Source organism: Heptranchias perlo, chromosome 36 (assembly GCF_035084215.1).
Source record: "Heptranchias perlo isolate sHepPer1 chromosome 36, sHepPer1.hap1, whole genome shotgun sequence".
Taxonomy (NCBI): domain Eukaryota; kingdom Metazoa; phylum Chordata; class Chondrichthyes; order Hexanchiformes; family Hexanchidae; genus Heptranchias; species Heptranchias perlo.
Window position 1 is genome coordinate 19731616 of NC_090360.1, and position 15237 is coordinate 19746852.

The following is a 15237-nucleotide window of genomic DNA, read 5'->3' on the forward strand; positions in this document are numbered from 1 at the left end:
ACACACGCAGAGAGAGAGGGAGAGAGAGAGAGAGGGAGCGACACACGCAGAGAGAGAGGGAGCGACACACGCAGAGAGGGAGCGACACGCGCAGAGAGAGAGGGAGAGAGAGAGAGAGAGGAGCGACACACGCAGAGAGAGGGAGAGAGAGAGAGGGAGGGAGCGACACACGCAGAGAGGGAGCGACACACGCAGAGAGGGAGCGACACACGCAGAGAGAGAGGGAGAGAGAGAGAGAGGGAGCGACACACGCAGAGAGAGAGGGAGAGAGAGAGGGAGGGAGCGACACACGCAGAGAGAGAGGGAGCGACACACGCAGAGAGGGAGCGACACACGCAGAGAGAGAGGGAGAGAGAGAGAGAGGGAGCGACACACGCAGAGAGAGGGAGAGAGAGAGAGAGGGAGCGACACACGCAGAGAGAGAGGGAGCGACACACGCAGAGAGAGAGGGAGAGAGAGAGAGGGAGCGACACACGCAGAGAGAGAGGGAGCGACACACGCAGAGAGAGAGGGAGAGAGAGAGAGGGAGCGACACACGCAGAGAGAGAGGGAGAGAGAGAGAGAGGGAGCGACACACGCAGAGAGAGGGAGAGAGAGAGAGAGGGAGCGACACACGCAGAGAGAGAGGGAGAGAGAGAGAGGGAGCGACACACGCAGAGAGAGAGGGAGAGAGAGAGAGAGGGAGCGACACACGCAGAGAGAGGGAGAGAGAGAGAGGGAGCGACACACGCAGAGAGAGAGGGAGCGACACACGCAGAGGGAGGGAGCGACACACGCAGAGAGAGAGGGAGAGAGAGAGAGGGAGCGACACACGCAGAGAGAGAGGGAGCGACACACGCAGAGAGGGAGGGAGCGACACACGCAGAGAGAGAGGGAGAGAGAGAGAGGGAGGGAGCGACACACGCAGAGAGAGAGGGAGCGACACGCGCAGAGAGAGAGGGAGAGAGAGAGAGGGAGCGACACACGCAGAGAGAGAGGGAGCGACACACGCAGAGAGGGAGGGAGCGACACACGCAGAGAGAGAGGGAGCGACACACGCAGAGAGAGAGGGAGAGAGAGAGAGGGAGCGACACACGCAGAGAGAGAGGGAGAGAGAGAGAGGGAGCGACACGCGCAGAGAGAGAGGGAGCGACACACGCAGAGAGAGAGGGAGAGAGAGAGAGGGAGCGACACACGCAGAGAGAGAGGGAGAGAGAGAGAGGGAGCGACACACGCAGAGAGGGAGGGAGCGACACGCGCAGAGAGGGAGGGAGAGAGAGAGAGGGAGCGACACACGCAGAGAGAGAGGGAGAGAGAGAGAGGGAGCGACACACGCAGAGAGAGAGGGAGCGACACACGCAGAGAGAGAGGGAGCGACACACGCAGAGAGAGAGGGAGCGACACACGCAGAGAGAGAGGGAGCGACACACGCAGAGAGAGAGGGAGAGAGAGAGAGGGAGCGACACACGCAGAGAGGGAGGGAGCGACACGCGCAGAGAGGGAGGGAGAGAGAGAGAGGGAGCGACACACGCAGAGAGAGAGGGAGCGACACACGCAGAGAGAGAGGGAGCGACACACGCAGAGAGAGAGGGAGAGAGAGAGAGGGAGCGACACACGCAGAGAGAGAGGGAGAGAGAGAGAGGGAGCGACACACGCAGAGAGGGAGGGAGCGACACGCGCAGAGACGGAGGAGAGAGAGAGAGGGAGCGACACACGCAGAGAGAGAGGGAGAGAGAGAGAGGGAGCGACACACGCAGAGAGAGAGGGAGCGACACACGCAGAGAGGGAGGGAGCGACACACGCAGAGAGAGAGGGAGCGACACACGCAGAGAGAGAGGGAGCGACACACGCAGAGAGAGAGGGAGAGAGAGAGAGGGAGCGACACATGCAGAGAGAGAGGGAGCGACACACGCAGAGAGGGAGGGAGCGACACACGCAGAGAGGGAGGGAGAGAGAGAGAGGGAGCGACACACGCAGAGAGAGAGGGAGCGACACACGCAGAGAGAGAGGGAGCGACACACGCAGAGAGAGAGGGAGAGAGAGAGAGGGAGCGACACACGCAGAGAGAGAGGGAGCGACACACGCAGAGAGAGAGGGAGCGACACACGCAGAGAGAGAGGGAGCGACACACGCAGAGAGAGAGGGAGCGACACACGCAGAGAGAGAGGGAGAGAGAGAGAGGGAGCGACACACGCAGAGAGAGAGGGAGCGACACACGCAGAGAGGGAGGGAGCGACACGCGCAGAGAGGGAGGGAGAGAGAGAGAGAGGAGCGACACACGCAGAGAGAGAGGGAGCGACACACGCAGAGAGAGAGGGAGCGACACACGCAGAGAGAGAGGGAGCGACACACGCAGAGAGAGAGGGAGCGACACACGCAGAGAGGGAGGGAGCGACACGCGCAGAGAGGGAGGGAGAGAGAGAGAGGGAGCGACACACGCAGAGAGAGAGGGAGCGACACACGCAGAGAGAGAGGGAGCGACACACGCAGAGAGAGAGGGAGCGACACGCGCAGAGAGGGAGGGAGCGACACACGCAGAGAGAGAGGGAGCGACACACGCAGAGAGAGAGGGAGCGACACACGCAGAGAGAGAGGGAGCGACACACGCAGAGAGGGAGGGAGCGACACACGCAGAGAGAGAGGGAGCGACACACGCAGAGAGAGAGGGAGCGACACGCGCAGAGAGGGAGGGAGCGACACACGCAGAGAGAGAGGGAGCGACACGCGCAGAGAGAGAGGGAGCGACACGCGCAGAGAGAGAGGGAGCGACACGCGCAGAGAGAGAGGGAGCGACACGCGCAGAGAGAGAGGGAGCGACACGCGCAGAGAGAGAGGGAGAGAGAGAGAGGGAGCGACACGCGCAGAGAGAGAGGGAGAGAGAGAGAGGAAACGACACGCGCAGAGAGGGAGGGAGCGACACACGCAGAGAGGGAGCGACACGCGCAGAGAGGGAGCGACACGCGCAGAGAGAGAGGGAGAGAGAGAGAGAGGGAGCGACACGCGCAGAGAGAGAGGGAGCGACACGCGCAGAGAGAGAGGGAGCGACACGCGCAGAGAGAGAGGGAGCGACACGCGCAGAGAGAGAGGGAGCGACACGCGCAGAGAGAGAGGGAGCGACACGCGCAGAGAGAGAGGGAGCGACACGCGCAGAGAGGGAGCGACACGCGCAGAGAGAGAGGGAGCGACACGCGCAGAGAGAGAGGGAGCGACACACGCAGAGAGAGAGGGAGCGACACACGCAGAGAGGGAGGGAGCGACACACGCAGAGAGAGAGGGAGCGACACACGCAGAGAGAGAGGGAGCGACACGCGCAGAGAGAGAGGGAGCGACACACGCAGAGAGAGAGGGAGCGACACACGCAGAGAGGGAGGGAGCGACACACGCAGAGAGAGAGGGAGTGACACGCGCAGAGAGAGAGGGAGCGACACGCGCAGAGAGGGAGCGACACGCGCAGAGAGGGAGCGACACGCGCAGAGAGAGAGGGAGCGACACGCGCAGAGAGAGAGGGAGCGACACGCGCAGAGAGAGAGGGAGCGACACGCGCAAAGAGAGAGGGAGCGACACACGCAGAGAGAGAGGGAGCGACACACGCAGAGAGAGAGGGAGAGAGAGAGAGGGAGCGACACACGCAGAGAGAGAGGGAGCGACACACGCAGAGAGAGAGGGAGCGACACACGCAGAGAGAGAGGGAGCGACACACGCAGAGAGAGAGGGAGCGACACACGCAGAGAGAGAGGGAGCGACACACGCAGAGAGAGAGGGAGCGACACACGCAGAGAGAGAGGGAGCGACACACGCAGAGAGAGAGGGAGCGACACACGCAGAGAGAGAGGGAGCGACACACGCAGAGAGAGAGGGAGCGACACACGCAGAGAGAGAGGGAGAGAGAGAGAGGGAGCGACACGCGCAGAGAGAGGGAGCGACACACGCAGAGAGAGAGGGAGCGACACACGCAGAGAGAGAGGGAGCGACACACGCAGAGAGAGAGGGAGCGACACACGCAGAGAGAGAGGGAGCGACACACGCAGAGAGAGAGGGAGCGACACACGCAGAGAGAGAGGGAGCGACACACGCAGAGAGAGAGGGAGCGACACACGCAGAGAGAGAGGGAGCGACACACGCAGAGAGAGAGGGAGCGACACACGCAGAGAGAGAGGGAGCGACACACGCAGAGAGAGAGGGAGCGACACACGCAGAGAGGGAGGGAGCGACACACGCAGAGAGGGAGGGAGCGACACACGCAGAGAGAGAGGGAGCGACACACGCAGAGAGAGAGGGAGCGACACACGCAGAGAGAGAGGGAGCGACACGCGCAGAGAGGGAGGGAGCGACACACGCAGAGAGGGAGGGAGCGACACACGCAGAGAGGGAGGGAGCGACACACGCAGAGAGGGAGGGAGCGACACACGCAGAGAGAGAGGGAGCGACACACGCAGAGAGAGAGGGAGCGACACACGCAGAGAGAGAGGGAGCGACACACGCAGAGAGAGAGGGAGCGACACACGCAGAGAGGGAGGGAGCGACACACGCAGAGAGGGAGGGAGCGACACACGCAGAGAGAGAGGGAGCGACACGCGCAGAGAGAGAGGGAGCGACACGCGCAGAGAGAGAGGGAGCGACACGCGCAGAGAGAGAGGGAGCGACACGCGCAGAGAGAGAGTGAGCGACACGCGCAGAGAGAGAGGGAGCGACACGCGCAGAGAGAGAGGGAGCGACACACGCAGAGAGAGAGGGAGCGACACGCGCAGAGAGAGAGGGAGCGACACGCGCAGAGAGAGAGCGACACGCGCAGAGAGAGAGGGAGCGACACACGCAGAGAGAGAGGGAGCGACACGCGCAGAGAGAGAGGGAGCGACACACGCAGAGAGAGAGGGAGCGACACGCGCAGAGAGAGAGGGAGCGACACGCGCAGAGAGAGAGCGACACGCGCAGAGAGAGAGGGAGCGACACACGCAGAGAGAGAGGGAGCGACACACGCAGAGAGAGAGGGAGCGACACACGCAGAGAGAGAGGGAGCGACACACGCAGAGAGAGAGGGAGCGACACACGCAGAGAGAGAGGGAGAGAGAGAGAGGGAGCGACACGCGCAGAGAGAGGGAGCGACACACGCAGAGAGAGAGGGAGCGACACACGCAGAGAGAGAGGGAGCGACACACGCAGAGAGAGAGGGAGCGACACACGCAGAGAGAGAGGGAGCGACACACGCAGAGAGAGAGGGAGCGACACACGCAGAGAGAGAGGGAGCGACACACGCAGAGAGAGAGGGAGCGACACACGCAGAGAGAGAGGGAGCGACACACGCAGAGAGAGAGGGAGCGACACACGCAGAGAGGGAGGGAGCGACACACGCAGAGAGGGAGGGAGCGACACACGCAGAGAGGGAGGGAGCGACACACGCAGAGAGGGAGGGAGCGACACACGCAGAGAGAGAGGGAGCGACACACGCAGAGAGAGAGGGAGCGACACACGCAGAGAGAGAGGGAGCGACACACGCAGAGAGAGAGGGAGCGACACACGCAGAGAGGGAGGGAGCGACACACGCAGAGAGGGAGGGAGCGACACACGCAGAGAGAGAGGGAGCGACACGCGCAGAGAGAGAGGGAGCGACACGCGCAGAGAGAGAGGGAGCGACACGCGCAGAGAGAGAGGGAGCGACACGCGCAGAGAGAGAGGGAGCGACACGCGCAGAGAGAGAGGGAGCGACACGCGCAGAGAGGGAGGGAGCGACACACGCAGAGAGGGAGGGAGCGACACACGCAGAGAGAGAGGGAGCGACACACGCAGAGAGAGAGGGAGCGACACACGCAGAGAGAGAGGGAGCGACACGCGCAGAGAGAGAGGGAGCGACACGCGCAGAGAGAGAGCGACACACGCAGAGATATGTACACACACACACACACACACACACACACACACCCCTGACTCTTCAGTAAAGATGGATAGTGAGGGATGACCACTCAGCTCATGTACCCACTCCTTCCACAGACAATTAATTACAATCCTACCGATATACATCATTTATAAAGCACCTTTAACATAGTAAAACATCCTAAGGCGCTTCACAGAAGCAATCAAACAAAATTTGACACCGAGCCACGTAAGGAGATATTAAGACAGACGAGAGGTAGGTTTTAAGGAGCGTCTTAAAGGAGGAGAGAGAGGTAGAGAGGCGGAGAGGTTTAGGGAGGGAATTCCAGAGCTTAGGGCCTACTTCCATATCGAGAAAATTCACACTGACCTCCCCCCGCCCCCAACAAAAACAAAGATCCAAGCAAAAACTCTGGGAGCTTAACCTAATATCACAATTTGAAGTTGACCAGATGAATTACATTCCACCGAGGACACTTCAATGTCCCCGGCTGCAAGGGACGTCATGTTCTGTGGAGCATGTGATTATCTTTTGGTTTTCATATCTTAATAACCTTCAGTCTCCTCTCAACCACAAACTCATCCAGCTACTTAGAAAAAGAATGAATGAATCTGCATGACATTAATGGCTTGTGCTGAGAGTCCATTTTTCACATCTCCAGTTCTGGGGCAATAACCTTTTGATTGCCACTCTCACTTGAGGCCACGTTAATGTCACACTGGTGCCATGTAGCTCTGCCGTCACCATTTACGTTCAATGCAACAGAAGGTTCAGCGTCCAAAAAAAAACAATCAGCAGACTCTCCATTCCTCAATTTTATTTTTTTCTGACAGGATGTTGTCAAATTAGAGCACAGGGCAAGATGAGCCAGTCCCAGTCAGAGTGTCATAATCCTCTCATTTATCAGCTGTTACCATTCCGAAGCACCAATAAACACACACACACACCACATGACCAGTCTAACTCCCCCCTCCCGCCCCCCCGACCCACCCCATCGTCTGCACCGTCCTGGCCTGGGGTGGCTCTTGTTGTAGCCGGAAGTATTAAATCACTTGCCTGACATGTACACAGTTTACATCCACTGAAGAATCTCCCCAGGTATGTCTGTGTTACCATCGTTATGTGACACCTAATCTCAAATACAACTCAGGCACTGGTGGGGGTGAATAAAGAAGAGTGGACTTGGTTTTACTGAACAAACCAACTGGAGTAAATCCCCACTCACTCCTCCTTCCTGGACTATCTGCTGTGATAATCCCATTCCCTCATTACACCCCAGCCCGGCTGATCTTCACTGGCTCCGTATCCCCCAATGCATCAAATTCAAAATCCTGTTCCTCGTTTATAAATTCCTCGGTGGCTGTATCCCCCCACCCCACAGCAACGTCTTCCTGCCCCAAGGTCCTTTGACTCTGGCCTCCTGAGCATCTCCCCCCACCTTCCCAACGCCCAGCACTTGCTGGCTGAGATTTCAAATCCCTCCATGGCCTCACCCCTCCTTAACTCTAGCCCTATAACCCTCCAAGATCTCGGTGCTCCTCCCTGATTTCCTTCGCTCCACCATTGGCGGCCGTGCCTTCAGCTGCCTCAGCCCTAAGTTCTGGAATTCACTCCCTAAACGTCTCAGCTTCCTTTAAGACGCTACTAAAATCTACCTCTTTGACCAAGCTTTTGGTCACTTGTCCTAATGTCTCCTTATGTGGCTTCATGTCAAATTTTGCTTGATAATGCTCCTGTGAAGCGCCTTGGGACATTTTACTATGTTGAAGGTGCTATATAAATGCAAGTTGTTGTTGCTGAGATTTCAGACTTTTTTTTTTAAACAGTCAACTTTTCTGATTCCTCTCTCTCCTATAAAGAAACATAGGAACAGGAGTAGGCCATTCAGCCCCTCGAGCCTGCTCCGCCATTTGATAAGATCATGGCTGATCTGTGAGCTAACTCCATATACCTGCCTTTGGCCCATACCCCTTAATACCTTTCGTTGCCAAAAAACTATCTATCTCAGATTTAAATTTAGTAATTGAGCTAGTATCAATTGCCGTTTGCGGAAGAGAGTTCCAAACTTCTACCACCCTTTGTGTGTAGAAATGTTTTCTAATTTCGCTCCTGAAAAGTCTGGCTCTAATTTTTAGACTGTTCCCCCCCAATCCTAGAATCCCCAACCAGCAGAAATAGTTTCTCTCTATCCACCCTATCTGTTCCCCTTAATATCTTATAAACTTCGATCAGATCACCCCTTAACCTTCGAAACTCCAGAGAATACAACCCCAATTTGTGTAATCTCTCCTCGTAACTTAACCCTTGAAGTCCGGGTATCATTCTAGTAAACCTACGCTGCACTCCCTCCAAGGCCAATATGTCCTTCCGAAGGTGCGGTGCCCAGAACTGCTCACAGTACTCCAGGTGCGGTCTAACCAGGGTTTTGTATAGCTGCAGCATAACCTCTGCCCCCTTGTACTCCAGTCCTCTAGATATAAAGGCCAGCGTTCCATTAGCCTTCTTGATTATTTTCTGCACCTGTTCATGACACTTCAATGATCTATATACCTGTACCCCATGGTCCCTTTGGACATCCACTGTTTTTAAGTTTTTACCATTTAGAAAGTACCCTGTTCTATCCTTTTTTGATCCAAAGTGGATGACCTCACATTTGTCTACATTGAATTCCATTTGCCACAGTTTTGCTCATTCACCTAATCTATCAATATCGCTTTGTAATTTTATGTTTTCATCTACACTGCTTACAATGCCACCAATCTTTGTGTCATCGGCAAACTTAGATATGAGACTTTCTATGCCTTCATCTAAGTCGTTAATAAATATTGTGAATAATTGAGGCCCCATGACAGATCCCTGCGGGACTCCACTAGTCACATCCTGCCAATGTGAGTACCTACCCATTATCCCTACTCTCTGTCGCCTTTCGCTCAGTCAACTTCCTAACCAAGTCCGTACTTTTCCCTCGATTCCATGGGCTTCCATCTTAGCTAACAGTCTCTTATGTGGGACCTTATCAAATGCCTTCTGGAAGTCCATGTAAATAACATCCATTGACATTCCCCTGTCCACTACTTCAGTCACCTCTTCAAAAAATTCAATCAGGTTTGTCATGCACGACCTACCTTTCACAAATCCATGCTGGCTCTCTCTGATTAACTGAAAATTCTCGAGGTGTTCAGTCACACTATCCTTAATTATAGACTCCAGCATTTCCAGCCTTTGGGTATTTTATTATATTGAAAAGGCGCGATACAAACGAAAGCTATTGTTGTAATTGTATTATTAATTACTATTACAGATGTGCTGGTTGAACTAGAGACCGGGTATAAGGTGATCTTGCAACCTCCCTGGTCCTGACGCCCATTCCATAAATCAATTACTGATGACTCACAGTCACTTAACAAACACTTCAGAACATATTAATAGACAATTTTTCAGAAAGAATGAAATGGACACGGCCATTCATTACACAAACAATGAAAGCCCTGCAATCCCTAATGAGGGGGTTAAGGGTCCCATTTGTACAGTCAGTGGAACATAGCATGACATCACCCATCCACAAATTTCCTTTTGTTCTTGAGTGACCTGGATCAAACAGCTGGCAGGGCATCTCAGTTTACTAGCACACTGTGCCATAGAGCACAAGGGTATGGGTTCATGCCCGTAATTCAACATTACACATTAAAGAAACTGCAAATGTCAACTAAGCAGTTCTATAGTGCATGCGGGAGCCACTGCACTACAGTCTTTGCTCATCGGGACGATATCTGAATACTTTACCAGCAGCTTTCTAGGACTCCTCAAGACCATCTCTCCTGCTCACTCTGTCCTATCAGTGCAAGAATGAAAGAGGGCTTCTGATGAGTCCTGGGTAACTGGGTGAGCTCAATCTCCTACAGTTAAATGAACTTCACCTCATAACTAATGGGGGTGGGAAGAACTTATTGGAAAGGGTGACCAAAAGTTTGGTCTAAGCAGGAGAGAGGACGGGGGTGGGGGGGTGTTCAGGCAGAGGATTCCAGAGTTTGGGACCCAGACAGCTAAAAATTCTTCTGTCAATGGTGGGGGAAAAGGGAAAAGGGTCACAAGAGGTCAGGCAAAGGAAGATTTGGGGTGGGGGGCAGGGAAATATAGGATTGGCGAAGATTGCAGATAATCGGGTAAGGCAAGACCACGGAGGGATTTAAAGGCAAAGATTTTAAACGCGAGACATTTGGAGCCAGCATCGGTCAGTGAGGACTGGAGCAACGGATGAGCAGAACTTGGCGCAGCAGCTGATATGTACGACAGAGTTTTGGACAATTTGGGGTTTATGGAAGGTGGAAGAAGGGAGGCCAGCAATGAGAGAGTTGGAGTAGTCAGGTCTGGAGATGACAAGGGCACGTATAATGGAGAGGCTACGGTAGGAGCAGGAGCAGGGGCAGGCAATGTGGAGGTGGAAGAGGAGGGTGTAGGGTCCGAATCTCAACTCGGGGTCAAATATGATGCTAAAGTTGCAAACAGTCTGGCTAAACCAGAGATTGGGGCCAAGGTGGGGGATGGAATCATAGCAAAGGACCAGAGTTTGTGATGGAGGCCAAAGACCATGGTCTTGGACTTGCCCGCATTGAGCTGGAGGAAGTCAAGACTCATCGGAGACTGCAGCAGCACACACTTGCAATGCAACAAACATTCTCAGTTTTACTGGGGACCAGGACTCCTCTAGATCAGGAGATATCAGGAACTCCTTGCCAAAATCTGTGTCCTCAACAAGAATCCTGTCAAATACAGAAATATTTGTTGAAATGGGAGCAGCCAGTCACAATTCTCTCTCCCATCCTGGTCGACCACCTGTTTTCAAATACGGTCTGAAATAGCAATTGCAACAATGGACTGTATCGGCCAGCTGCTCATAGCCTAGGCTTCAGAGAAGCTCTCAATGGATTGAGATCCTGGTCCCACACCATGAAAACTCACTCCCAATTTGTCAAGAGCACTAACAATGACCTTTTCACAGTAATCTCAAGAATAGCTGAGCACCGGAGGTGAAGGAGAAATTTATACAATAGACTGGGAAGCCCTGGTCATCACTTCGATTTTTCATTTTGAAAGAAAACTTACTGAGCAGCCCCGCTGACTGAGAACAGATTACCATGAACAGACACACCATCTTCCAAATACTGCAACTGTGTTATAACAGGGTGCCTATCTCACTCATAACACAAACAGCCAAGTAAATAATGGTACATGAGCATTTAGCCATCAGATGTAACTAAAATTAGATCAAGCTGACAAGATAATGAGTTGAATAGCTTCTCATTCAGCTGCTTCAGAAATCTCCCTTATTTTCAACGGTCTCTCAGTTGCTTGGTGCCACTTTGATTGGGAAACAGTTGATTGACCTTTGGGCATCCATTAAAGTCAAAGACAATATTTCCCCTTTCTGGTTGTTCTAAAGAGTCAATTGTTTCAAAGAGCTGTTCAGAATTGGAACCAGTTCAACACTGGCTTCCACCCCAGTGACCGATACCATTGCTCTGGAGTCAGTTACAAGCCTACCTTGTTCTTTCAGGAAGGACCAACAACACCAAAAGTTATGAACTCAGTTAGTAATTACACGGCTCCTCTCGTTTGCAAAGTAACTGACCACATCATGCTTGAAAAGCATTCTGGGCATTATCGAAAAAACTGAAATGGAACTAAAGAAATTCATAAAATTCTTAGAAGTTGTTTTCTGCCAAGTAACAAAATTGCTGCATTAAGTAGTCACTGGAGATGATCAAGTTAGGGTACGGCAGAGATGGATCTTGGGGCTTTGAGGTTCAGACCGCGCAGGATAGCAAGTGTCTAAAACTCTGGCCGCTATTACAGGCTGAGAAGAGGAAGGGGGAGATTGATGATTGCTTCGAAGGATGCGGGCATGAGTTGAATCCTGGGGAAGCTGAAGAGGGCTGCAATTTGTTTGCAGCTGAACTATCAGAGTTGGTGCCCAATAGAATGAACAAAGTCTCTGGGCTTTGACACTTTGGTTTTACACCTTTAGTGAGCATTGTGTAAATGGCTGAAGGAGCCAGAGGCATGAAGGGTCTTTGAACCAACTTGATTCCTGCTTATACTTCAACCCATGACTTATTCACACCCAAGAGGGCGTCAATTTGGATCAAGAACGGGTCAGGCATGGGTTGCATACAGAGTACAATGTTAGCGTTTTTACACTGGTCTTCCAATTCGGATTCTGTAGCCTGGCAACACACTTGTAGACCCAGTGTTAGCTGGGGCTGTGGGTCTGCAGCTGGGCTCCAGATCACAGATTTAGCAGAATAAATCCTGGGATCTGAATTGAAGAATACAAGAGCAGCTTATGGAAGTGTCAGCTTTGAAATGATTCATGATTGAAGTATTATTTTTTCATTCATTAAATTAAAGAATGTCAATGTGGGGGGGGGGGTGGGGAATGACAGCCTCTGCCCCACCCCACTTTTTGCCTCCAGCAACATTATCCGAAAAAGACTCCCAAGTGAGGAATAGCAATGGGTTAGGGGTTAGGTGGGAACTCCCTCTCTTCTGCTCCCAAGATCAAAAGAGAAACTCCCTCTGCAGCGAGTGACATTCCTGTTTCTCACACCAGCCTCTCCGAGGAAGAATTCCCATCGAGTGGCAAGCAGTTGTACTCTGCGGACCCACACCAACCACCAGGTGGGTCAGGACTGCCCCAACACATTTCACCAACAGTGAGTAGATCTGCACCCCATTAGGGTGGATCTGAGCGCCCAGAGGTGAAAGGGTAATTTTCGAACGTCCTTATATTTACACTTATACACGTGCTTGCCCCACAACTAGAGATGCTCTGTATTGGACCCACCAAGTTTGGATCAAAAGTCCTAAGTGAAAGTGGGTGTCACCCACAGGACTTTTGATCCAAACCTGGTGGGTTCAACACAGAGCATCTCTAGCTGTGGGGCAAGCACGTGTATAAGTGTAAATATAAGTGTAATGGGAAAACTTTCTGTTCAGACATGCTGGCTGGTTCAGAATTTCCATTTGAATAATAGTTTTTGGGGTCAGTGTTTTAATCTGAAAACTGTGCTGTTGTCCCAAATTAGGGCCATTTCTTTTTTAAAAAAATGCTCCTGCCACCTCCGCAGAGGCTGCTTTGAAGCAGCTCCATGCAATGCAGATCAGGTGAAAGAGTCAATAACAGAGATTGACATTTAGTCAGTGTTATAGGTCTGTGTGCTTTGCAAACTGGAAGTACGAACAAGAATTGAGGGCATCAAAAGTACATGGAGTTAGAATTTTCACAATGAACAAGCTTTTGGGCGGTTTCAAACCTTCCAAACCAAACTGGGTCTTTGATAGTGCTTAAAAAAAAACCCATGACTTTTCTATTACATCAGGAACACACAGGTATTGACAGTTTCGAGATGAAGCAGGCAGGAAACATCAACTTACTCTGGAAATAGTCAAAGGCATGTTGAAATCCTTTCCTCCTTGCAGCCTGAAGCCCCAGGGTGCAGGACCATTAAGCGACACATTATACGCCATCTTTCACTCTCCCACCAACCACTGAAGCGGCCACTCGAGAAAAGGCTTTGGGGGAGGGGGGAATGAGGGGGGGCAAAAAGAAACAAGAAAAGTTCATGAATAATATTTATTTTTAAAAAAATCATCAAATTAATGGTTTGCCCATTGAAAATTACTGAAGGGTCACCCAAGAATAGAAACAAAGGGTCATGCAGGGACATATCACTGCTAGAAGTGGGCCATATATGGACTGTAACAGAACACCCAGCATACCAGGACTGCATGATTCACAGCACCAATATAGGACAGTCACAAAGATCTGTCTAGATTCCTTAAACACCCCAAACCTATCCAGAAAGCTTGCAAATAAAAAAATAACCACTGTCATTGGAACCGTGAAGCATAATCTTATCAACAGGAATTTTTATTTTGCAATAACTATTTTAACAGATAAAAACTTTCAATATTAAGTGATTAATTTGATTTTAAAAGTTTTTTAAAAAATCAGAACGTGTGGCGTAACTTTTTTGGCTGTTAATGAGATCTAATACTTGGTTATGAATTTAATAAAATGTATTATTTTTAAGTAAGATTGTAAGAGCTTGAAAATCCCACCAGTTGACAATTTATTTCAGACTTCAATAATTCTGCAACTCCCATTTTGCCAACGTCCCAATGTGACTTAGACAAGCGACTCAATTAGCTCCCCTCATTTCATTCTCTGATCCTCCCTAACGCCAAATATCCAAACAATTCATTCAAATTAAACCTAAAAAAACAGGGTCCATCCCAGGTTCATCTCCCGACCGATCAATTTCACCACTTCAAGAGTTCAAGCGTTGTCATATCACAACTGTTAAAGGACAACTCCTCACACAACACGTTAGAAGTCAAAATGCAACTTTTTATCTTTCCTGATTGTAGAATTAATCGTCGCGGGGCGAGAGGGAGGGGGTTACAGTTTTAATTGCTAAAAGTGAACGCTCGCATTCAAACACAAAGAATTTTATTGTGGAACTGCAGCATCGAGCTGGGAAACGAAGCAAGGTCGCTATGAAATTTCACATCGTTCACCTGACGAAGGGGGAAGCCTCCGAAAGCTTGTGAATTTAAAATAAAATTGCTGGACTATAACTTGGTGTTGTAAAATTGTTTACAGCTATGAAACGACAGCTTCTTTTTTCTCCCTTTAAACTAACCCACTCTCATCCATCCCTACTGCAAACTGAAATACAATAAAGCAGATTAAATGCACCAAACGCTTGGTTTATGCTGCATGCAAAAAATGCGGAGAATGGAAATGCATTAGGAGGGAGGGAGGGAGGGTTAAGGGATGTTTGATTATACCTGGGTGATGCTGCTTCTCGCCTCCGTCCTCTGAAGCGAAGCGGCTGAGTATCAGTAAGCCCATTTATCAGCTCCCCAGCCCAGGGCTTACGTCAGCTGATAGGCGCTGACAGCTGGCCTCATGCTTAAGGTGGGCAAAGGACCTGGGCAGGAGGGGGGGGGGGGTGGGATTTTAAACATAAAGGTGGTATTGGGACAGTGTCCGACCCTTCCTTGGGTATTCCTGCTTCTTCTGCCTAGGGAAAGAAAATGAGTGGTTGCTGCGAAAAATATATTGTGAAAAATGCACCTTTTTTTCTGCGCTCTGTTAATTGTCAGCTCTGTTTCTGAATGTGGGTGAAATTATTAATGCATGTTAGTGTTAGTGTAACATGGTGCTTAAGATCTTGGGTTGCAAATTAAAGATCTCTTATGGTCATCACTTTGGTTATAAAAGATTAAGGATTTAGACTGCGATTATGGCTTTTATATTTATTGCTCCATATTTATTAAAAAGTTGGATTGAAATGTTAAAAACGAGAACGCATTGAAAATTG

General features: G+C 51.4%; 1 protein-coding gene across 1 annotated transcript in view; it reads right to left on the reverse strand.

The window, feature by feature from the left end:
* ldb3a (LIM domain binding 3a) overlaps positions 1-14792 on the reverse strand; it is a 256055-nt gene extending 241263 nt beyond the window's left edge. The window contains exons 1-2 of the mRNA XM_067972340.1: positions 14702-14792; positions 13283-13420 (exon numbers count right to left, since the gene is read on the reverse strand). Of these exons, the coding sequence (XP_067828441.1) occupies positions 13283-13375 (93 nt within the window). The 5' untranslated portion in view covers positions 13376-13420; positions 14702-14792. The remainder of the gene's footprint in view (positions 1-13282; positions 13421-14701) is intronic.
* Between the last annotated feature and the right edge of the window lie 445 nt (positions 14793-15237).